At 42.4% G+C, this 24759-nt stretch overlaps 1 protein-coding gene across 1 annotated transcript; it reads right to left on the reverse strand.

Moving 5' to 3' along the window:
- Positions 1-275: 275 nt before the first annotated feature.
- On the reverse strand, positions 276-23638 carry UPF1 (UPF1 RNA helicase and ATPase; the record flags this gene model as incomplete). The annotated part of the gene is made up of 24 exons (XM_082495491.1): positions 276-2665; positions 2786-2908; positions 3397-3614; positions 3964-4125; positions 4603-4684; positions 5422-5596; positions 6344-6486; positions 7483-7639; positions 9269-9386; positions 9612-9825; positions 10255-10398; positions 10594-10708; positions 10934-11098; positions 11340-11458; positions 11582-11741; positions 12576-12684; positions 12875-12973; positions 13152-13236; positions 13895-14056; positions 14654-14834; positions 15729-15896; positions 16453-16542; positions 16968-17110; positions 23414-23638. 23 exons carry the CDS (start codon positions 23636-23638, stop codon positions 2789-2791), a joined length of 3354 nt encoding a protein of 1117 aa, XP_082351617.1. The 3' UTR covers positions 276-2665; positions 2786-2788.
- Between the last annotated feature and the right edge of the window lie 1121 nt (positions 23639-24759).

The raw sequence follows: 24759 nt of genomic DNA on the forward strand, positions 1-24759 counted from the left end.
TCCTGCAGCTCCCCTGCACCCCACACAGGGGCACCACCACCACAGGGCTCAGAACAGCCCCGTTTGAGCCAGAAGAGGGGAGAGGGGAAGGGCATTTAACAAGTTTTCACCGTTCATTTGCTTCCCCATGTACGCTATGCACACACCCCACTTTTGTACTAGTCTGTGTTTAAAAAAAGTAATAATAAACTTGGAAGTTTATACAATCAGACTAAGTTTTAATGAATGTTGCATGGTTTTATCATTGAAAGTTATGGGCCACCCTGAATGCAAGAGCTGTTTATTAATATTTTATTGATGACAAACAGGTTTAAAACAAACTGAGACAAAAATCAAAAAAGAGTAACACCGTGCTAGCACTGATGTCTGGATTTATAAAACTCAGAGTAACTGCTACAAAGGAAAAAACCAGCACAAAGCAGAGGCAAGCATTCCCATCAGTGAAATAAAGGGGGCAAGGGGAGAGGAGGGCGTTACATTACTCAATGGATTGCATTGCACAGAGGGTTACAGCTTAAACCTATCGGAAAAGTCTATGCAACTACGCAGCCTACAGAAGGAAAAAAATTAAAAAGCCCTTCGGCAATGTTAATAAATAAAACAGTCCATCTTACAAGGAAGGAAGGTGGCCTGTGTCTCCATTCTTTCACATTTTAGAAGTCTAAACTCTGGAGGCTTTTTATGAGAAAAGAATGGTTTATCATTTCTGGAAAGTTTCTTTTGCAGTTCTCGAACTACGTTCGCTGCAGGACTGAACGAAAATTTTGAACACCTGTTCCATGTTTCTGTGCACGCTACTCACGGTTCGTGGGTACGCTACACCAGGTCTGCACTGGGGGAGAGACACTCTTGAAAAACTACAGCAAATACAGGTTATGAAAGCGGGTCAACAATCTACAGAAAGGACAGTAATGAAAGGGCTTTCCCCCCAGTTACAAAAAGTGGGGTTTACGTCATTTAAGTACATTCATATGAGAGGTATTTTGAGTTCCCCCAAAAAAAAGACTAGAAACACTTGGAGCCCTTTGAGTATAAAGCTAACTTAATTCAAACTTTAAAAACGCCTAGGTTAGTGAATCACACTCTACTGATCTTTGCCAATTAGGAGGTAGAGGTCAGTCTAATTTAGGGATCTGATAAAAATGGGTCTGTAGGAATTTTAAATTCTCTGCGCTGTTTCTAAAAAGGTTTAGACAGAAATAAAATGCTCCCAGTGTTCCCATATGACTTATTTAAGACATGGGTACAACTTAGAAATTGGATGGCTTCTCTTATGTGCTGTTTTCAGTTTTGACTTCCAGCTATTTCTCAAGCCAGCATTGATGGCACAGCCGCATCCACTACCTGAAAAATAGGCTCCGGGTTTGGTTTTCAACACCTGAATCTTTCAGCTATCTGCATTAATCACCGAAGAAGCCACACAAAAGCCTAACCCATTATCTCTAATTATACCCAGCTATCAGAGGCCACCTTCCAACAACCGCCTGCTTTGTCCATTTTTCCAACCTGCTTCGGTAACATTGTAGAGTCTTTACTTCAAAACCAATATAATCCCCAGTTTCCACTACTTCTTCCCCAGATCTGCGGGAGCGAGTAAAGCAGGCCTGTTAGCATCTTCTCCTCCAGGGCCGAAGGGCTCAGGAACCCATCCCCTTTCAAGCGCAAAGTTCATCTTACAGAAAGGCTTGTTTTTCACAGAGTAGAGTCCAGACAGTAGCCAATTAAAGCATACAGAAAACACTTTGAAACCCTCCTCCTGCTCGAGCGCGCAGGCTCCTTTCACTCTAACTGCTATCCAATGTAGGAAGAAGAGGCTGATTGCTGCAACTTTTAATCACACTGAAAGTTCTCAAGGTTGGTGCTCTAATTTAGTTTTGTTTTAAACTTTTTGTAAGCTTCTCAGAACAAGGATCTCCCAGGTCCACCACTAAGAATTCAGAGACAAACTTCTAAAAATTCAGTGCTCCTTTGAAAGAATCTCTTTAAAACCACCTTGTCACGAAAGACCCGTTCAGAATGTGGGCGACACGATGACACTAGGATTTCAGAGCCAGTGTTGGACAACAAAACCTGCATCTCAGAGTTGAGCATCAGCTATGTTCCGCCGCATTTCTGCTTGGCTCGCTGTCACTTAGTCAGGAACTCTCTCTCTCTCTCTCTCTCAGATACTCTGCTTCTAAAATGTAAACAGTTACTGCTAAAATATAGTACCCCTTTAAAACGAGAACAACTCTGAGATGAGGGTTTTCCTCTCCCCATCTGCTCTGAAAAGTAATGCCCTGCTCGCAAAGAGAAGTATGGAATGAAGTGAAACCTGCTTAAGGCCCTTCTCTCGAGCTTGTTTGACTGGGGGAGCAGGGACTCAGCTGACCACTCATTTCAGGGTGAGTTGCCTTCCCAGTGAGGCGCCAGCCAGTCCTTCGGTGCTCTCTCTCCTCTCCGGTCAGTCTCCTTGTCTCAGTGAGCTAGCAGTGGGCTCTCTCGCGCGCGCTCCTTTCTCTCTCTCCTCTCCGTTGGTTGGTTTCTTTCTCCTGTTGCTCTCACACAGTGGTGCTTCAGTTTTAGCAGTGGAAAACAGGTATCCATTTTATTTTATTTTTTTTATTACCCAGAATAAAATGCTGATGAACTAAGCTCCACACAAGCTTAGCTCTTCTTCCTCAACCTGAAAGCAAGAAAGCAAAACAACAGGGCCATTAGGGATGTCGCTCTTAAGACAAACACTGTGTTCATGAACTTAAATCGGGGAGGAAGAAGCAGAGGAGTGACCCTCAAGGTGCCTTACACTCTAATACTGTGACAGTCCCGTCACTCCACCATGTTGATATGCACGTTCACCCTGGTAAGTAGAGTCCTGTGACAGCGCCACGTCAATCTGAGATTTAAACTCATCACCAAGGTAACTGTCCTGAAAATGAAAGTGTGTGTTAAGCCTCTAACTCATCATCAAGCTCAAGTGCTCCCTTACAAAGCAGAATACCTGGCAGCCAAGGTTAGTGACAAACTCTGGGAGGTTTTGCCTTGCTGGGGATTTTTTTTTTTTGTTTGGTTGTGTTTTGTTGTTTGTTTCTGGGTTTGTTCCCCCCCCCCCCCAAATCTACTCTTTTTGCTGCAGAATTTCCACCAATACAAAGGTTTTTGCGATAGCTGGCTGTTGAACAAGCAAGCAGTTCAAAGTTAAGGCTCAAGTTGAAGTCTATACATGCAGCATTTCACTTCTATGCCCAAGTGTACTTAGAAAGTCAGCCAAGTGGAGGAATAAAATGCTGCGGCTGAGTCATTGAAAATGGTTTTAGTTTCCATTTCCCTCAGTACTAGGAAACAAGGACGTGCATGCAAACAGATCACTGACATAAAACCCAGGAAAGAGCAGACCATACATCAAGTTCTGCTTACCTGTGATAGTTCTGGTTGGGAGAGCCCAGGCTGACTCATCTGTGATGGCTGACTCATGGAGATATACCCCTGAGTCAGTGGACCCTGGGAGAACGGCTGGGACACCACATCTTGGCTCGCTTGACTATTTGGAAGGTTTGACTGACTAGTTCCAGGAATCCCAAAACGATTTTTCTGGCGCCCACCACGACCAGTCTTTCCTTTTGGCGCCCCACGTCCTGGAAAAGCATTTATCCCAACCGACAGTGAGAAGTCTGACACATGCAAACATGTGAGAATGAAGTGTTTCTTTAAAGACTTGATCACTCGCAAGAGGCAGCGTTTTACATGTACTCAGAGTAGCAGGTGCAGAGACAGCAAAAGGCAGAACCACCAGCATAGACATGGCAAAGGGACACACACTGGAGGCTGCAGAGTTATCGTGTTTGTACTCCATACAACTGAGATTTATTACTGAAGCAAATCATCATCTGCTCTCACCGGCACTGCTGCAAGAGTAGTATAAACCATTCTCCCACTTCAGACCTAGAATGTGCGTTTTGTACCATTTCACCCTTGCCCCTGTACCTGCGGCTGGTCCATTAGCCTGGCCAAAGTATCCCGGCGGTGGCATCGGTGGCATCACAAGGTTGAAAGGGATAGGAATGTTCATGGCAGTGACGTGGCTGGGGCCAGCACTAATCATCCCGATCTGGTCGTGGGTTTGGAAGTACATGTTGGATGGGCGCCCTGGGGAGGGGGAGGAAAAGCCACAGTATTTAAAAATAAAAAAATTAAAAATCAGAACTGGAAATTGAAAGGACAAGGCTACCACTGCCAAGAAGCACCAGCATTTCTAGTTCACTATTTATTCCACACTTGAAAATTTCAGAGACCCATCTAACACATGTTCATCCAACACAGTTACTCTTCTACAGCACCATCTAAGATTCCTGAAACACTTATACATACGCACTCCCCTCCCCCTCATTTTTTTTTTTTTTTTACTTGCTCTGCAGACATCAAGTTAGACTGTAGGGGCTTCTATATACAGAGAGCAAAATCCAGGCACATCAGCAACATTTTCAGTTCTTAAATTCTGTATGTTTCTGTAGCGGCTCTTAAAACATTTAAAAGTTCGTAGTCTGTAAGATACTATACCCCAAGGACTAGCTGGGGAAAACCCCAAAAATCTATAAAGGTGTTAATTTTGATAGCTTCCTTTACCTTGACTGCTCCGGTCATAGACAGATCCTGGAATAATAGCCTCACGTGCATCATACATGGCAGTAGTCATGAAACGGGCACCCTAGAAGCATTGTAGGAGTCAAACAAAGCTTTTGCATAGAAAACTTTGCACTGCAACTTCAGTACAATTTATTTTCGTTAAGAATGCAGTAAAACTCTACAGATAACGCACACTTCACCAGTGCTGAGAAAACTAACTAGTTCTAATACATGGAACACGTCCAGTTATCATTTCAACTACATCATCACAACAACAATAAAAGATTCTACGGCAGCTTATCTCAAATCATGAAACATTTGATGACTTTTCAGTCTGTTTTGAGGTTCTGATGATAGTTCTTTCCTTGCTCTATTCCTACCACTGTCCTGTGATGGCTGACGAGCTTCCCCCTCCCCCCAAATGACTACTTATCTTACTTTAAAGGACTAAGTCTAATCTTCAACCTGCAATTTTTAAAATAGAATGCTATTAAGTACACATGCCCAAGAGCTTGCCATTTCTACACAAAAGTTACTTGATGTTTCATTCGCCTCAGAAGTTAACCCCTCATAAAATTCTGCTGCAAATAAAGACCAAAAAAAGCACCAAAAAAAAGCTTTTCTACAAATGCTCAACTTGGAAACATCTGAAGCGGCAACCTACTTGCCCCAGCTAATGCAGCATGATCCAACAAAAATGCAGTTATGGGTGTGCGAGGCTATGTGGGTGACTGTTTATCCCATCCATTTATAATTGATCAATCAACCCTGAATTGCTTCACGCCACAAACATCTGGGAGACAGAAGAGGTCAACTTACAGGGTTGATGGTATTGACAAGTTTCCGGGGCTTGCTGAACTGCATAAGGCTTTCCCGGAGGTTGTTCAGTGGTCCCTCCACCAGAACCTTCTGCTCCTTGTAGTAATTCAGCAGGTGATTCCAAAGTGGTTGTTTAGACAGTGCTTTTGGGTTCCCAACAATAATTACTCCATACCTGTACAACAGCAGACAAACAGAGAAAGTAAAATTCACTTTGAGTAAAAATAAAGCCATATAACAGGTTACATATTAATGTGAGAACAGCCTCAAAGTCAATCTCTTTTGCAGAAATCCAAGCCCCTAGCAGAAGCTCATGCCAGTAGGTGTAGAAGACCCTGATGCAATTGTTTTGTTTACAGCAGATGATTTCTGTAGTATGACAAAACATTTGAAAGGAGATTGCTGCAGCCAGTTTCTCAATAGTCACAAGCTTCCTTTTGCAGGCTTGCCAAACACAGCAGCGTACCCAACCAAGCGCACTGTGTTGGTTTAAAGCTTGAAGAAACCAAGGAAGCCAACCAACACAGTACTGAATCCACATTACCCTTCTCAGTAATAAAGCCCATTTTAAGGGAAGCAAAATGGTAAAAAAAAAAAAAAAAAAAAAAAAAAAAAAAAAAGATTGCTGGAAGGGATAAAGAAGCAGATGAATGGGAAGAATTTTGTCCTGCAAACAAAGGGGAATGACATGGCGGCTTCAGCAAACTACTGATGCCAAATGGCAACACTGATTAGGTTGAGATTACTCTTGGTAAATTGCAGGGAATGTGGACATCATTCAGGTTCCCTTAAGCGGGGTGGGGTGAGGAATGGACCTGCTACCCACAAAACACAGACCTTTTGTCAGTCAGACTGTATTGATGCTTTAGCAAACCGAATTAGGTCTCTAGAATAGACAAAAGTTTGCCCAATTTTACTTTACCTTGCTCTTGTAAGAGCTACATTAAGACGCCTGGGGTCATTCAGAAACCCTATCCCCTGGTGTTCATTGGCCCGCACACAAGAAAGGATAATAAAGTCCTTCTCTCGTCCCTGGAAGGCATCCACACTTGCAATTTCCACTTCCTGAAACAGAGGAAAACACGTAAATCACGGAAGCACAGTGCAAAACAGTTATGCTACCAACAGGCATTACAAAATGCGTTGGCTGTGCAGTAGCAATTCCCATAATTTGACAAAAATGTTATTTTTGTAATGACTAATGATTTGGTAATTCCACTGGTCACTAAATAGTCTCCCTAAAGAAGAACAGACAGTCTCAATTTAGGACAAATTACTTTCATGATCACTGCTTTATGGTTCTTGTATTTCCCCCAAACTGGCATTTGCACTATGGAAAGCATCCTTTTTCTAAGTATGCTGCCAAAAAGACTTCTGACTATTCCAAAAACCTCGTAGTAAGACAGCTCCAACGTAGCACTGCTGCTCCAGCTACCAAGAAACCTGAATCAGAGGGACAGATCATTTCCTGGCAGAAGAACTATTTCCACCAAGTTTTCCTTCAGTGAAAACACTGACCAAGTTCTCAATATTGCAAAACAGACTACATTAAACATACAACCGCCCTGTTTGTAGCAACAAATTTTAATGTTTGGTAGAGGAGTTCCACTGATGGGAGGACATATTCCCAAGCAAGTAAATAGTATGACCATCAGAATTTATGGAGCTTGGTTTCCTGCACGTCTCTTGGCTTGATGCTTTTATCTAAGACACAAGCTGACTGAAGATTTTCCACAGCTGAAGCACTAATGACCTCTCCCTTCTGTGCTCCAACGAGTCCTCAGAGGATGGACTCACTGAAGCTTTCCTTTCAACAGAGACCTTAACAAGGCTTTCTCCTTTATCTGGCCAGCTGCTCCCCTGACACTTACTGGCATTTCATTCCTCCTAAACTCTTCTCCTTGTTTAACCACAATCAACTAAAAAACTCAAAAATTACTAAAGAATAAACAGGCTGGTGTCTAAGAAGCCAGACTAAAAATATATTGTCAAGTTTCACAATATCTGACAGTTCTAGCTCCTCTGCATCCAAGTGTTCTCATTTGTGCGAAGACTCTGTACCTGGTAGAGCTTTGTATGCAAGGAACCACTGAATTGCATGTACTGCACCAGATAGGATCTTTGACCTTCATAAGGAGTAATAATGCCGATCTGATCTGGTTTGGCACCAGCTTTCAATAGCTTTGTAGTTATCTTCTCCACATTGGCAGCTTCCGTCCTAGAAAGAGAGATATGTTTATCTAAGGAGAATCAAGGCATTAGGTTTAACTTTTTGCAAATTAGTGGGTCTAGAAAACTTGAACATGTACGCTGTGCTAGCCTACTGTAGAAAGGCTACTTCAAGAAAAAGATCAAATTTCACACTGCACTGCTCAAGCACTCCGATTAATTTGGCTTAAGCTTTGCAGGAACGTTCACCACTGTATCACCTCTTGACTTAGGCCATGCACAGATATTCTCAGCCACAGGAGTACGGACAAAAGACAACATATCGAAAAAAAGTGTCTCAGAACGACACAGAAATTTCTCCTTAATATACACCTCTCCCCCTTCTCAGAACTACACCACCAGACTTTCTGGAACAGCAAAAATTCATGGCAGCCATCATTCTGAAACGGAACTTCTCACTAGAGTTAAATGTACACCTGTGCTTTGAATGAGATCACTAAAAACGTTCCAGCCCGCTGTGAACAGATCCTTCAGTTGCTTTATCTTAAAGTTTTAAACCTAGCATGTTTTTAATGCCAACCTCCCTGTCAGCCAACTATTGCGCCATTTATCTGTGCACAATCTGGCTTGCTGCATTCAGCAGTCTTGCACACGCTGTTCATGAAACAGACAGATTAAAAATATCACAGCAGATATTTTTCGTAAGTTGGTCTGGCTTCCCTTCCAGGCACATGAACAAATGCATATGACCAAGAAAAGCAAAGTGTTTTAAGCACGCTCTTTGAAAAGAAGTTGGAAGGTGCAGAAAAAAGGGACAGAAAAAAGAAAATTAAATTCCCATCTCTTTTGCACCCCCGCCAAAATCTAAGACTTAGGACTCTGCTTCAGGAGCTATTGGAATTCTGGCTTCAAAATGTGACTTGATCAGCATTTCCTGCTGCAGCTAGTTTACTTGCTGGCCCAAATTCATTCCACATATTAGGTACTTAATTGTCCCATACTCCTTATATTACCAGTGAAGGAAAACACGCACCTCCACAGAACAATTCAAACTTAAGATCTGAACTGCTCCCACTGAAGATGCCTTTTTCTCTTAGTTTACTGTGAAGGGAGCCTAAGGCAAATCAACTCTGAAATGCAGCTCAGCCTGCTCTATTGTTGATGGCAGCTTTTATTAAAAAAGAAGCACACAAGCCATTTCAATCATAGCTGTTAATAGGAAACAACATTTTATTAATTTAGAAGGACTACTGCAGAACGTAAGAATCAATAGCATGGCAGTACTGTATCCCAGCACACAACACGTCTGAGGTCTGTGAGCTGGCTCATTTCAAGTATAGGTCCCACCTTCACAGAAAGGAACTCTTATTCAAAAACACAAACCCTTTTTTAGCTGTTATGCCTTTATTCACATAGCAATGCATCACGAGTCAAGGTGAATACAGAATACTATGAATTTTGTTGCGGAGATTCTGAAGGACAGAGAAACACTTAGACACTTGGTCTGTAGTGGGAACTGTATACCACACTTTCACAGTTGATGAAGTCAAGGGACTGTCTCCAAGGGATGTCACAGGATTATGAACAGATTCATTTAACAATCTCCCTTATATTCAAGATACTTAAAAATACTTTTGTCCCAGTGCAAATTTATATCCCAGTATTGAATTTTGTTTACCTGTTCAGGTAAGAAGTGCCTGAGCTGGCAATTTCTTCCTGTCCTTGTGTAACATAGAAAAACATTGGCTTATCTGGCTGTGGCCACTGGAAATCAAACCCTTTTTTCACACGATCCGCTGAAGAGCACAAAAACAGCAAGTAAAAAAAAAGTTAACACTGCTTTACTAGCAAGAACACTCACTTTCATATCAAAGCACCTTAAAGACTCAAAACTGTACACGCAGTGGCAGCTCTCCTTTTAAGTGAACATATTGAAAAACTCATCTAGATTAAAGAATTCCATTTATTAAGGATCAAAGGAAGGAAAGAAAGTAATTTGCAGGAGTACCGTTTTTGCTTACCTGCAGTAACACCATTCTGGAGTGAACCCTCATAGAAGATATTGGATGGAAAAGCACTGAGCGCAGGATGCATGCGGTACTGCACCTGCAGGCGAATCGGACGGATCCCCAGCACCACGAGCCTCTCGAAGAGGGACTGAGACAGACCAGCCTTCGCAGCTTTTTTACACATCACAACAGGACCAAGCTGGCAGTGGTCACCCACAAGAATAAGCTGTGGAAAAGAAAGTTTGTAGTATCTATTTTCTGAAACTTGCCCAATAGCTAGCAACAACAGCAATATCCTACTATAAAATATATTAGGAACTAATCAGTTTGACTTGTAATAAGCTTCAGACCTAATCTAAAGCTTATAAAACCTTCAGTGTCAACTAGATTTTCAGCTGATCATTTTCAAATAAAATCTTACTCGGTCTCCAGATTGTTCCAACACAACCAACAGGTTCTATACAAACATTATGCCACGGAAAGAGAAAACTAACAGGACTAACACAAAATAAAATAATTTAGATCTATATTATGGAAGCGTCTTCCATGAAATGGAAGGATTTCCACTGTGGATGGAGGTGTTTGATGGTACTTCCTCTATTTATAAACTCTTTCTTTAATTAAGTTTTCTTTAATGAAATCCAATGGCTCCTACCTGTTTTGCTCCCAGGACAACTGGCACCATGCACTCTGGCTCAGTTGCCTGCGTGCTCTCATCAATCAGAATGGAGCGGAACTGCATTTTTGCAAGTCTTGGATCACCAGCTCCCACACAAGTGCAACAGATCACATCTGCATTCTGAGACAGAAACGCAACTGAAATTAATCAAGTGCAGTATCAATAGACAATATTTCTACATGGAAGAATATTCAACACTATTCCAGGAATTCTCCCAAAAGTTAAGTTGTACTCTGATCTCCACCAGCAAACTGCAACTAAACTTCAAGTGGGAGAAGGCAATTATTTAAGCTGCAAGAACCAATGAAACCTTACCATAAGTAATTCACGCTCTGCTGTTCGTTTCAGTGCACGGTAACGTTTCTCATCAGCAGATGACAGTTCTCCAGTTTCATCTTTAAGCTGCTGCAGTTTTTGAAGCTCTGGCATGCTGAAAAAAAAAGAAAAAGGAATTTTGCTTTACAGCCTAATTAACAACTTGGGAGGATTACAGTGGAACTCATTTGTAAAACTAAGTATGACACATGTATAAAACAAAAAAAGTTATCACATCAAGCAAATACATGTTGTCATCATTACACAGTTAATCAGTTGTGTCCACCACAACACTTAAGTTGGTTTTCTTGTTGCTCTGCCCCCCTCAACCATTTCTTACCTATCCATGTTCCTGATCTGGTTATGCAACGCCAAGAAGGATACAGGAGAGTCAATTGCCTCACGACTTTTAGCACACAGACGAACCACTTTCAGTCCAGTCTGATGGATCTTCTCAGTCAGCTGATCTACAGCTATATTACTCGGAGCACAGACTAACACAGGCCTTCAGAAAAAAAAAAAAGGCAAAGAGTAGGTCTCAATGAGCTGTAAACATTTTTCCACGACACGTATCCCCTAAAAATATGCTGGGGAAGAATATTTTCTGAAATAAGCACACAAAAATATACTTCTAGAATACCTTTAGTTCAACAATACAAATTATTTTCATTTTTAAAATCAAGTTGATTCTTTGACTGTTAATAAAGTAACCTCATACATAAGGATTTAGAGAGAATAGTTCTTACCCATTGCCCTGTCTAGCCAGATGATAGACGATTGTGGCTGACGTCACTGTTTTTCCGGTACCAGGGGGACCCTGAATAAGGCTCAGAGGACGCTGCAGGACAGTCTTCACAGCATAAACCTATAACATTTTTTTTATTGCTATTTAGCATTCAATGCATAGGAAGTTACAAAGTTGTTCAACCTCTATTCATAAATCCTTTATCATACTTCTTTGCATGCAGTAAAAAGGAGATGAGGTTACCTGAGAATGGTTGAGATCAGGAAGTCCTTGTGCTGTAAAGCGCTTTGGCAACTGGCATTTAATAATTACATCTTCTACCTCATGACCTAACAGTTTGTGATAGATGTACCCAGACACTGAAGTCTCATCCACAGCAAATGTTTTTAAAGCACTCTGCATCCTGAAATGAGGGAAAGACAGGAAAAAAAATAATACCAGTATGACCTCAAATATAACTATCCACAGGTGTTCTACACAAAGGTTAATCAGACATCAAGGTATAAATTACAGCACACCTTGGGAAAAGAGAACACCGTAGAACACTTACTAACAGAAATTAAGAGACAAAAATTAGACTCCTAGAACGCTACAAAGTATTCTAACCAGAAAAATCTGTAGAGAAACACCAGCCTTTGACAGAATCTGCAATAGTAATTTCAGGTGCAAGATTTCAAGAAAATTTGTACTCAGTATCCCACTTCCAGGACAACAGACAAACTCCTATCTTACAAAACAGTACAGAGGTGTCTGAGGCCTACTGACCCCACAGCTGATTCAAATGCCTTGAAATTTCAGCTAGATTCAAAGTTTAGGAGGGCCAACTAAAAATCAGAGGGCTTCATGATGGAGCAGTGTTCAAGAAGCTGAACTACAAAGTAGTTTCCTTCTTACATTCCAAGTATTACTAAACATAAGTTAAATTTCCCCCCTTTGGTTTACACATTATCTTGATGTATTTGCAGCAAATCTTCAGCATTCCTTCAAGGAGAGAAAAATTGACAGTTCGGTGGCATTCAGACTAATTCTATTTCTAGTAAGTTAAGCCTGTTGCTCTATGAAGCAGACGTCACATGTTCATAGCTTTGATACATTTGGCATCCTCGGGATTTCTGATTGCTAGTGTCACAAAACAATACATTTTTTTCTTGTTCAAAAATTCAGACTGAAGGTAAAAGAAAATATATACACCAACTGCAACCATTATCTACCAAGTTTTGAAGTGCTTTCTCAATACCTGTCAAATGAAGTAGACTTCCATACAAAATCCACTTGGAAGTTATGAGTGACTTCCACAGGTGCTCCAACGCTGCTCCTCAGCTCAATGGCTATCTCATCACCATAATCTGTAGAACCTCGTTAAGTAGTAATCTATAGCAAAAATTTGAATTTTATTTTTCCCAATTTTGGAGTTTTTTTAGCAGATCCCCACAACAAATTTAAATTATCTCAAAATTACTTTTGTACTCATACACTGATTTCTCAGACTTCAACCTTCAATTAAGCCTTCCTGAAGGCTCACCAAGTAAAGGATACTATCAGGAACTTTGATAACATGACCAATTCCTTTCCATAAAGGGGCCAGGTCTCCTTTGTACCTCAAGCAGATCTCATCTCCTTGCATAAGACGCATATCTACAAAGGAAGGAAAAAACGCTCTCAGAATATTCACCAATGAACCACACTCAACACAAAAGACCCTTACAGTACTATCTTATACCCCAGGCCAGATCACCACAGCTCTTCAAACCCTGGTGTTATTCCCCAGGCATAAGAAAACCTCAGACAAACCATACAATCACTGTGTCATTACCTGAATCAGTCTTTGGCAAAGTGAAATAAGCAATTCTTTTCTTGTTCAAGCCCAGGTCCCATCTGACTGTGATGTTATCTTGGGTCTAATGGTAAAGAAGAGGCATCTATTATGTTCTTAAAGAGCTGTTTGCCAACTACCAGTTCTCACTGTCATATACTTCAAAACAGTGGAGAATTAAAAAAAAAAAAAATCCTGTTCTAATGCCACAGTATAGACAAATACCTGTATTTAGTCTTACAGACTGAGTCCACACCATCTGCAGAAAAATTCTGTTCTACAAAATAGTTACTTAGTTAATGAGAAACAAAGTCCTAATCACCACCTGTGTTATTCTCTCTCTCCACCTTTAAAACATTCGCTAAGTGCTTGTATGACCTCATATAACTCAAGTTTGACTGGAAACTCTGACCAACAAAGGTCACTGCAGGTTATGAGGATAACATAAAAGGCGGCGGCCAAGTTGCACAGTTCTACAATAGAATATGGTTCGTGGAAAGAGAAACTTTGAACGCAGAGAAGAGGGAAGTGTTTTGAGCTCTCTTTTAAAACCTCAGTTTGAGGATTTTTCTTTCCTCTCCCTGTTATCATACATCGTCATTACTACTGTGATGTAATAGTACTGTAATAAAGACATTTATTTCACTGGAGCCTTCCTTCTATGCTGTTAACAGTGACCACATATTTGATACCAGAGAACTGGTCAGAAGCCCCCTCAAACAGGCATATTTCAAGCATATTACCTGAGACTCCTTGAGTTTCTTGTCATAGTCTGCCTCAAGCTTGACTAGAGGACCAAATATATTTTGGTATTGATAAGCATCTTCATATCTAAGCAGGACATGCTGCGGTTCTTCATCAACACCAGGCTTTTCTAAGTCCTCAAGGGTTGCAGATGGATTTTCCTAGAATTTAAAGCCCAAACATTTTGTTTCGAAGTTTCAAGCATAAACAAGTGACAATCTCTCACTGTGCAACAGGACTGACAAAACTGTGTTTTACTACTACAGAAAGTTATATCAAGGTATAACCACCTGTTACAACTACACCAAGACATTATACGTCTATGTCATGCTCACTTAATACGCAGTCAGGTTTGTTATGCATTAAAGGATGTACAGAAAAAACATCTCAAAAAGCAGTAATTGAACCCCAAGCGTGGACTAACAGTTCCCCACTCAGATAGTCATCACATAAAACGGAAAAAAGTAAAAGACTTGATATGGGGAAGGAAAGCTGTTTTTTCAGACTGCTGGACAATGCAACTTGAACAGAGCTACAGAACCTAAGGATGAAACTGTCCTACTTTGATAAATGATCTCCTGAATCCTTTGGTCAATTCCCAGTGGCATTACTTGTCAAATCTGCCAGATTTAAACCTCCCATGATTTAAGTATGTTCCCTGCCTTATACAGTTGCTAAAACAGTCTTGTCCCTTCTTCATAAAAACACAAAATTAGCACTTGGTAAAACATAACCAGTATTTGAAAAGCAGCACATACCTTCCAAAGTTCTTCCAGTTTGTTAATCTGTTGAGCTGTAATCTGACGTGCTCTCAACTGCTCCTGTTCAGATGGAATTTTTACCAGCCATGAAAGGAAACAGCGATCTTGGATAAGAGGCTGCCACTGTGAACTGTCCCAATTAATATCCTTTAAACTGCTCTGACTGGCACATGGCTGCCTGCACAACCAAAACATTGACAAAAATTATTAAATTAGACAAGTGTAAGAAAAAGTCTATTCAAGTGCAAAAATAGGTTTATCACGCTCTTAAAACAACTCAAGTGTCCCACTTCAAAGGAAAAATCAAAACCACCCTATCCTGCTATTTTTTAGTTCCTGTATTTGCTATTTCAACACTGGCAAGGCTCAGTACCATAAGCAGCGTTTTTTGGGTGTTTCTAGAACTGAAAATTACAGCACCTAAAATATTAAATGTGACACTCACCTTCAAAAGTGGTTACAGTCCATTAAGATTATGCACACATATATCAGAAAACACTCGGGATTACTTCCCATCTGTTGTTTATACAAATAGGAGAACTCATACCGCAGAAACACAACTTCTACCATCAAATACATGGTAAGTGACAGCATTTAATACGAATACATAGTTATAAAATCATGATTTCTGATAGGACCTATCAGAGAACGATTTCTGATTTACGGTCATCTTCAAATTATTGTAAAAGCTGTCAGAAAAACAGACTGTGTAACAGAGTCACTACTCCTGTGAGAGCAGTAACTTCCTGAACTGATCTGTTACTCTTCCAAATCTGAAAATCGCAGTTTAACAAAGGGGAAAAAACACCTTTCTTCCATTAAATATTGCTTCATTTGGGAGAAATACTTTTCTCTAGACCTAAGACACTTTCCCAGCATAACAGAATGTTCCTTTATTGCATTATCTACTTCTATACAATTCATGAAGTCTATACAATCACCTACAGGAAAAATGGTGGCAAATTAGAGTATAAAATATATTTTGGTAGAAAATGAAAGCAAGGCTTGCTCTTTAGAAATAAGGTTATGCAATAGACTTGATACAAACATGCCAATAAAGGCGTTCTCTCACCTGCACAGCAAGACAACCACCGAGTCTGCCTTAGCTGGAATAAAGCCAAGGAGAAACACATTACGACATCCACAGTTATAACATTCCAAGACAGTCTCTCCTAGAGGTCCATCTTTATGGAGAGTCACCTCTTTGCACTTCGCTCTCACAAGATGATTAACAATGTGGCTGAAACCAGAGAGGACATGCATTTATATGAAGTCAATAGGAAAATCAGATTTAGTCCTAACTTGATATATCAACTCAGTTATTAAAAGACACAAACAAAATCTATTTACACTGTGGCAGACGATGGTAAGATCTTGCTCTTTTCATCTAAGCAAAGATACTGCTAACACAGTTTTAATGGTTTCTCAGTGCATGAATGCTTTAAGGTAGATGAGTGTGAAAGAATGGGAAACGTGTAAAAAATTCTTTTTATGTTACTGATAATTGAAAGAAGCTTCCTGAAGCTCCACAGGTCAAGAGCATCAGTTCTACTGAGCTTTGCAAGAACATAGGATGGGGGAAGAAGCAGCAAGCTCACTTTACAGAAGTGACTCAAGTTTTGCTGAGATCGAAGTCTAAGTCGCTAAGAGCAGAAAAGCTAGAGAAGCTGGAGGTTCACATTTAAGTCACTATACTTAGATTATCGCCAAAATGTAAGTCACAGCCATCATACTACTTCAAAACACACACACTAAAACAAGATTGTCATTCATATTTCCATCATTTGACCATTTACCTGCCAGATGTATTTCCACGCCCGTTACAGAACCACTTTTTGCTGGTGTTACAGTAAACCACACAAGCAGGGTCATGGATACCACAGTAACTGGAATTAAAAACGAAAAAAAAAAGGAAGTGATTGGGTACTTACAGGAAAATTCAAATACTAGACTTAGACTACCTAGTAGCATACAAAAATAAGGGGAAGTGAAAATTAGGGAACATGAGCGTTAGTGAAAGCATCAAACACAAGCTAAAGTTCTGGTTTGCGTCTCAAGTATTTTAACACTTCCCACCATTACCACCCCTTGGCTGCATTAGCCGGCTATTCCTCAAGGAAGCTCAAAGACCTACCAGCCGTGGCAGCTCATGCAAGAGCTCACCAGAGGGCACCACTTCCTACCAGTACGTGGCTGTTTCCAAGGAAGCAGCTCTCAAATCCCAAAAATCGTCTAAGCATACACCTTTCCCTCGCATAAACTGCTCCTGCCCTCTGGAAACAACAGGCCTGCGGCAAAGATTAGGTCTTACCTGCAAGCATGCACAGGAAGATCCTTTGTATAATAGGTATCTTCTTCATCTTCTTCAAAATTCAACTCTGCCAGAAGCTGGCTGGTTTTAGCCACATTATCATCCACAGCTCCATTCTGCAGAATGCCATCAGGTCCATTAACCTGAAATACAAGCTCAGTGCTTAAGTCGTACAATCAAAACAGACTCCAAAACATAAAGCCAAGGACAGTAATCCCTACTCTTCAAAGCAAAAACTTGTGTTTACTTTAGAAAAATATCAAAAGTAAAGAAAAATGTCGGTAAGAGCTGAAACATACCAGTTACATAATCAATACTTGCTTCATTAGCTCCTATTTTAAACTCCAACTGATAACTAGAAAAAAGTTAACAATAGGAGACTGCTTTTCTGTAGGTTACACTTTTCCATACAGCCTTACACATCACACAGAATTCCATTTAAACAATTCCAGCAGTGTCAAACATTGTTTTTCCATCCTTCATTTTACTCCAGGAATCTATGTGAAAACAGGATCTTTATTGAACAGGACTTTCCCCACCTATTTTTGCTGTTCTCTATCCACCAAATCAGTGTTTCCCCCCACCATCCCTGGATATCAGAAGCACAACTTCATGACACTTGGAAAATAGAGAGCAAGTAATCAAGAAACTTGTTCTCATATAAGCCTAATAAAAAAATATTGAAATAGCAAAAAAAACAACAGAAACTGTTTTTCAGCAGTGTCTAGCTCTCCAGGCAACATCTCTTGTTCAAGACGTACTGACCATATAACATACTGAATGAAACATTCCTGCAAAATACATCAGGTATGACAGTCACTCTTGTGCTACTTTAAATTTGTTTTAGCCATTACATGATTTCCTTAAAAAAATGAGGCCTAAGTTATCCAAGAAAACCGCAGAAGTCCATCAAAACGAGTAATGCAGCTCAAGTTTTCAGAGATCGAGTGTGCTAACACAGCACACCCAGTACAGGTGTGCTCCCTTTCACTGACGATACACTGCCAGAACCATGAAGTTCTGCAACATTTGGTGCTGTGTCAGCAGTTTTTACATACCAAGTCTTACTGATGTTAAAAATAACTCCTTTTTGGCAATACTGAGTACAATACAGGAAGGAGCATCAAGAAGTGTGAATGTCACAAGTCAGATTTTGGCATGGCTAGAGCAGCCGTTGCCCCTTGGGCCTCACAGATGTTCTGGTTTCATTGCACTGCTGCCTCCCAACAGACTCACAGCCATGGGGAGCTTCAGCAGCTTATTAACACAGTGCCCTCAAGAACCCCCAAATGGCTAGATCCCCACAGCCCCCAAAACCTTCTTCACTTGATTCTTTGAATTGTTTAGTCAAGATCTCAATAAAACCTGAGAAGAGATAAGCATACCATAATCCACATTAACTTTGAGTGGAAAAAGGTGGGAAACGGACCACCACGACTGCAGTGATTAGCACAATAGTAACAAAACACCTGGGATGAATGCTGTGAGGTAATTTCCCCCTCACAGCAGAATCATCAGATATATTAAAAACCCCTAATGTTTCTAAAGGTATCGGGTTAGACAAGATGAAATTTATTCCTGAAAATTTCAGCTAGCTAATAAATAGGAGCACAAGAATCACCTTTGTCTATCAACACAGTATTTTAATAACTTTTGCACTTAGACATCTAATGCAATTTATCTGGTCTCTGTAACTTAATTCCCTGACAAGAGATGAGAAAGCTGTCTGCAGTGAGAACACTAAATCTTTATTTAAAAAAAATCTGATAAAAATAGTCGCTGTAGCATTTTAAAGCTATAACTGATAAGCAAATCAAAACCAGCTTACTTCTCTGAAAGTCTCATTTAGATTCCACACCAGCTTGTTTCAGTATTGCACATTAAAATTTAACAGCCAATTGCAAGAGTTAAATTTAAAAATAACTGTAAGCCACTTCACATTTGCCCTCAGCAGAAAGGAACTGGACTCAATGGCACAAGTTTTGTTTCATTACCTTCAAATGAAATGAGGTGCATTTGCAAAACACAGTCTAAATGGTATGACTTTTTATTGATGTTACCTCCAAGTACTGGCTTTTAATAGAAAGATCGGCCAAGAGGAACTGTCAGCATAGAATGTGCAAAAGAAGCAGAGGGACAAAGGAAAAAAGCGAAAGAAACCGCAGCAGCATGCAACAACCCATTAGCGTGATGAACTCAAATCCGATCAGCTCACTGTGTAATAGCATCTCCACAGATGTTTGAAGATAAATATCCATTTTAAATAGACACTGCCATTTTACAAAATACGAAGATAACTTATTAACCGAAGAGGTGGAATTCCAAAGCCTTAAGTTAATCTGAATTTCTTCGGTGCACGAACACCAGGCATTCACAGGTGCACGTCTACCAGTCTATTCCAAAGAGCCCCAATACATTATTATGCACAGCAGCTGACAAGTTTAATCAATTTTTTTTTGGGGTGCTCATAAAAAATTGGCCTGCTGAACAGTAATAAAATTGTAAAGCTTTTTTTTGTTTGTTTGTTTTTTAAGGCAGAAAAACAAGAAACTACCAAGAGCTTGCAGTTGTTGTAGTTGTGCACCAGGTGACTGCGTTGGTTCCACCCCGGGGAGCTCCTGCCCTTTCCGAGTTAGGCAGGAATGATGTCACCTGTTACTATGAAAATCCAGCAGCGAGTACTAGGCCTTGGCAGGCACACAACGAGGAAGTGACTCAACTATTGTTCTAAAACCTACTGTAGCCTATGTGCATATTATTAAAAATCTGGCACCATCAACTGTTGGGGGGGGCTTCTCTATTTTAAAAGCGTTGACTGAAGCGTTGACTGAAACTTCTGGCACAGCAAATTTAAGAGCTACAGCAATCTGAACACTGAGGTGCTCCCAAACTATCACCAAGGTACTGCTCCCTCCCTCGCTCCTTTTTTGGCCTCTAAAACACTGGCCAAGAGACAACAGTAAAGGTCCAGGGAACCAAGTTACAGAAAAGTAAACCAGATAACATAATTTACGTAGTGGCTTCTACTGACCATGCGAGTGAGTCCCCAGATCAGTGGTAACAGAACTTTACCATCTCAGTTTCTCCCAGGGCTTCTGGCTAAAGTACCCCACCCACATCAGCAGCTGATCCACAGGTGAATGCAGCCATATCCACTTACTGTAGCTCTACTTTAAAGTGGTACATTTCAAGCTGCAACAAGAAAAATAATTGCAGTTAAGTAGGAATTTTGCTAGAAGAGTACTGTTGTTACAAGACCGCAGCCCAATCAATCGTGGCAAATGCACGTCAACACTGCACAGTAACTGCAGGACACCCAGTCACACTGCCCGATTCAGGTAATTTTCCCCTCACACTTTAGAAAAAAAAATACACGCTTTTGGACTTGCATGGACAACCCAACTATTTGTTGTTTGTAGATTCTTTACATTAAAGCTATAGACTATTTACTGTACCTTATTATAATCTCTTACACTGATTTGCCCTCCCTTTCAAAAGAAGGAAGGGGATATTCCTCAGAACATTCACCCCCACAACACCTCCGAAGCAGCGTGGAGTAAACTGTGCTTCCAGATGGGGACCTGAGCAACAAGGAGTAAGTCATTTGGCTAAGACAAAAAGTCTTTGTTACAACTGGAAATTAAATCCAGCCCCCATAGTCTAGACCAAAAATCGAATCGCTGACCCAGCCTCCTTCAACCACTCAAACCGCTTCGCTAACACATCGACACCATGTGCCTCGTCCATCTTGCTGGTTGAACCTGTGACTGCTCCTAGCATCCTAACTAAGTCCTTGCCTGGAAAAGTGAAAAAGACAGAAATCAGAATTTATCTTAAAATATTTAGAAAAAAAATCTATTCCTATGTTTTAGTTATATGTAAACAATGGAAATAGTTTTCTGAGAGGAAAACAGTAGACATTGTTTGTGCATTACTAATGTATCTTTTGTCAATTGGACACTAATCAATTGTAACAACATCCTCTTAAACTATTAGTTAAGTATACAGTGAGAAACGAAGCTCTTATAGAGGGGCTAAATCTTAAGAAATTAGGTGCTCTGTCGTGCTCAACTAATCTTTTTAAACACTAGGGCACTAAAAATATATCAGAATATGAAGCAACAGAGTAAAACTATGTACCTCCCATGTTTATCAGCTCCAAATAAAAATATTTATTCAAGGAGCTTTAATTATAATCACAGTGACAACATTTAATTAAGCAAAATAGACGTGATCAATTTGGGGGCCTTAGAAGTTATTATTTAGTATGTCCTCTGCCAAAAGACACAACAAGATTAAATTATTTGTTGGAGGCAGCAAAATTTTCCACAGAATCTTTAAAAAAACCCACATAATTTCTGATCTTATCATTCATGAGACCGTTGAGATGTACAAGTCTAAACAGATCCAGGGATCTGGGCTTTGCTGCACTTCAGCTCAGGAGGACACTTACTACACAGAGTTCTTGTTGCAATAGGTCCATTCCCTCTCCCCACCCTCCCAAAACCCTACATTTCTAGCATCAAAATGAGGATTACGATGACTGCAAGAGTTTGCAGAAACATCATAAATGCATTCGTTTAAAAAAAAAAAAATATAAAAAAACCCAACTCTTCCTTCTTGCCAGGACGGTTGGTTATATACATACTAGTACCTGTATGGGCTCTCCAGATTTTTCTTTTTACTTCAAAGGCTTTTCAAACATGTTTAGACAAAAAAAGACAAATTAATCCTCTCGTCTAGTCTTTTAGCTTATGAGGCTTATTTTGGGGTGGTTTTTCTTCTTCTTCTGGCCACATATTCTCTACTGTGAGTTCAGGAACAATCACAACCCACTAAAGCTTTAAAAACTACGATTTTACTAAAACTGTCTTTTTAATCAAAGTATATAGTCTGACTGGACAGAGACATGGTTTTACTACTACTACTGAATAATTCTGATAGTTCAATGTTCAAACTGGATAGTCTACCAAACCCAAATTCAAAAGCTGTAAGTAAACAGAAAATAAACAAACAGCCCATGGGGTCAGGTTTCTAATTCTCTTATAAACACGCTAACCCGGAGCAAGTCACCGCACAGCGGCTCCGCCCAGGCTGAGCACTTTCAGGCACAGGAAAGTCATACAATTTGTCCTGGATAAACCCGATACGGCTCGGACGGGATAATACCACCTTCAGTCCTGCACTGCACACCTGTAGATTCTCAGTGCCTGGACATGCTGGCCTGTTTTCAGTTTCTCACTTCTGTTTTCACTTCTATTTCCACAGCTCTATCATTTACAGACCCTGACATATCAGGTTTGGCAAGTAAAAGGAAAAAGTCAAGCCCACTCAAACTATGTTTGGTTCAGGATTAAGAACTTATCTAAAGCATTTCAACTCCTCTCATCCTTTAAAACGTGAATAACTTACAAATGTTTAATTGTTGATAATGGGACTAGAGCAGTATTCATCTAGATGTAATGAAACTTAGCAGAATATTCCATGATCTTTAAATGGAGAAAAGTTTGACTTTTCAAAAAACATGGAGGAGTTCTTCAGGGCTTTTTTTTTTTTTTTTTTAACTACAGACACAGGCAAGATGCAGAACAGTGACGAGCGGTATCTTAATTTGCAAGACTTGTAAGCATATAACCCTAGTTCCCTCTTTCCTTTCACTTTTGTGAATTATCAAATAAATACACTTTAATTATCGTTTTGTACCAACCATCAACAAGCTACATTAAAAAAACAAAAAAAGAATCACTTGTTTTTAAGCTATGAGGAACCGGACCTCTGAACTCATATCGGCTGTCACTCCCATACAAAACCAAAACAAACCAGCCCAGCGACCGTGCAGCAGAAAAGGTGTCAAAAAAATTAAAATAATAAATTAAAAGCATATTTTGCTTTTGGTCCTAGAAAGAAAGAAATTAAAGGAAGTAATACTGAATTTCCACAGTGCTCCACTTTTGATAAGCGAGTACTACTTATAGCCATATTTGTTTTAAAAGAGAAAAAGAATGACATCCAGCTGCATTTCTGATCTCTTACTTCCAACATCGCACTGAAAAGTGACACAACTGTCACGACACCGCCGCGGACTCCGCCGGCTTTACCAGCGGACAACCGGCCGCAAGTTTTATCCTCTGCCCCGCATTTCCAGGGCAGAAGCAAACCGCCCGGCTGCCAGGCCCGTTCCCCGGCGCCGGCCCGCGGTGTGCCGGCAGCGGACGGCCCCCTGCTCCGGAGCCGGCCGCCTCCTCCTTCTCTACGGGGCAGCCACACGCGGTTTCCACTTCCCCGTCTGCCGGGGGCAGAGCGCCCAACCCCGCAGCCCGCCCAGGGCTTCCCCTCGCCGGCCTCACGGCCGGGCCCGCCCGCCCCTTCCGGACCCCCACCCCCCGGTGGCGGAGACGCCCTGACCCCCCCCCCCCTCCTTCCCCCGTCTCCGGCCGCGGACTCACCTGTGCTTCGATCGGTCCCGGCGGTCCCTGTCCCGCTCCGGGAGGCCCTTGGCCCTGTCCCGGCCCCGCCTGCCCGGGCCCGGGCGGGGTTTGGGTCTGGCTGGGGAGAGTGAAGTCGGTGAACTCGAACTCGGAGCCCTGCGTGTCGGCGCCGAGCAGCTCGGCCTCCTCCGTGTCCAGGAAGGTGAGGGTCTGCGAGCTGGGGCCGTACGCCTCCACGCTCATGGCGGCAGCGGCGAGGAGAAGCGGTGCTTCCCCGCCCTCCTTTCCCCCCCCCCCCCGGAGCCGGCCGGGCCTCACCTCAGGGAGCCCGGGCGCCGCGCTACGCGAGCGGCGGGATCCGCCGCGCGCACCAGGCCGCGCGCGCGAACCGGCCACCAACGAGCCCACCGCCGCCCCGCTCGGGCGGTCCCACGCGGCCGGGGCCAACGGCGGAGGGAGGCGGCGGGCGGGCGCCGCCGGAGAAACGAGCCCCGAGGCGCTGCGAGCGGAACCGTCCGGCCGCTGCTGCCGCCGCCGCCGCCGCGCGCCAGGCCAGGAGCGGTGACGCGGAGCGCACGGAGGACGACGACGCCAGCACGCCCCGTACGCGTGGGAGGGGTGACGTAGCACGCACACACCTGGGGAGGGCAAGGCGAGGGGGCGGAGCTCCGGCGGAAGGCGCGAAGGGGTTCGCGCCGCGGCGCGCGGGGGGGGGGGGGGGGAGAGGGGGAGAGGGGGGGCGTTCTGCACACCGACACCCCCATCGCGGGGAGGGGCGGAGCCTGATTCTGACTGACTGCTCTGCCAGCCAATAGGCCCTCGAGATGAGGAGGAAAGGCGGTCTGTGGTTGGCGGTTCGGCCCTGAGGTGGCAGCGTGGCCCTGGCGGCGGCACTTGGCACTTGTGGTGGCGAAGGGGCCTGGGGCGCTTGGAGGGAACAGAGGGGCTGCGGTGGTTGCCGACCCTTGTGGGGGCGGTGGTGGGGGCCGTGGTGGTGGTGGACCCCGGTGGGTTGTGGGGCTGTGGTGGTGGGTGGGCCCTGTGGAGGCCACGGCCTCTGTGGTGGTACTGGGAGCCCAGTGGTGGGAGCCCTGTGGTGGTACCAGGTTCGTGTGAGGGGAGGTGTGGTGGCGGCTTTCCCTGTGGGGGCAACGTGGGGCCCTTTATCCCCCTGTGGCCACTGTGAGCCTGGAGCTGCAGCTGCTGTTTCCGCAGCCTGGCGGCCTCATGTCCCCGTTGGAAACGAGTGGTTGGGGTCTGGGCTAACAGAGATGTAGCCTGGGTGATGCAGGTGTTTTGAGGCAGACGTGGTAATTAAGAAGGATCTGGTATTACAGTAATACCTGCTCTAGCTGTAATACCTA

Source organism: Vanellus vanellus (genome assembly GCF_965231255.1).
Source record: "Vanellus vanellus genome assembly, chromosome: 25".
NCBI classification, from domain to species: Eukaryota; Metazoa; Chordata; class Aves; order Charadriiformes; family Charadriidae; genus Vanellus; species Vanellus vanellus.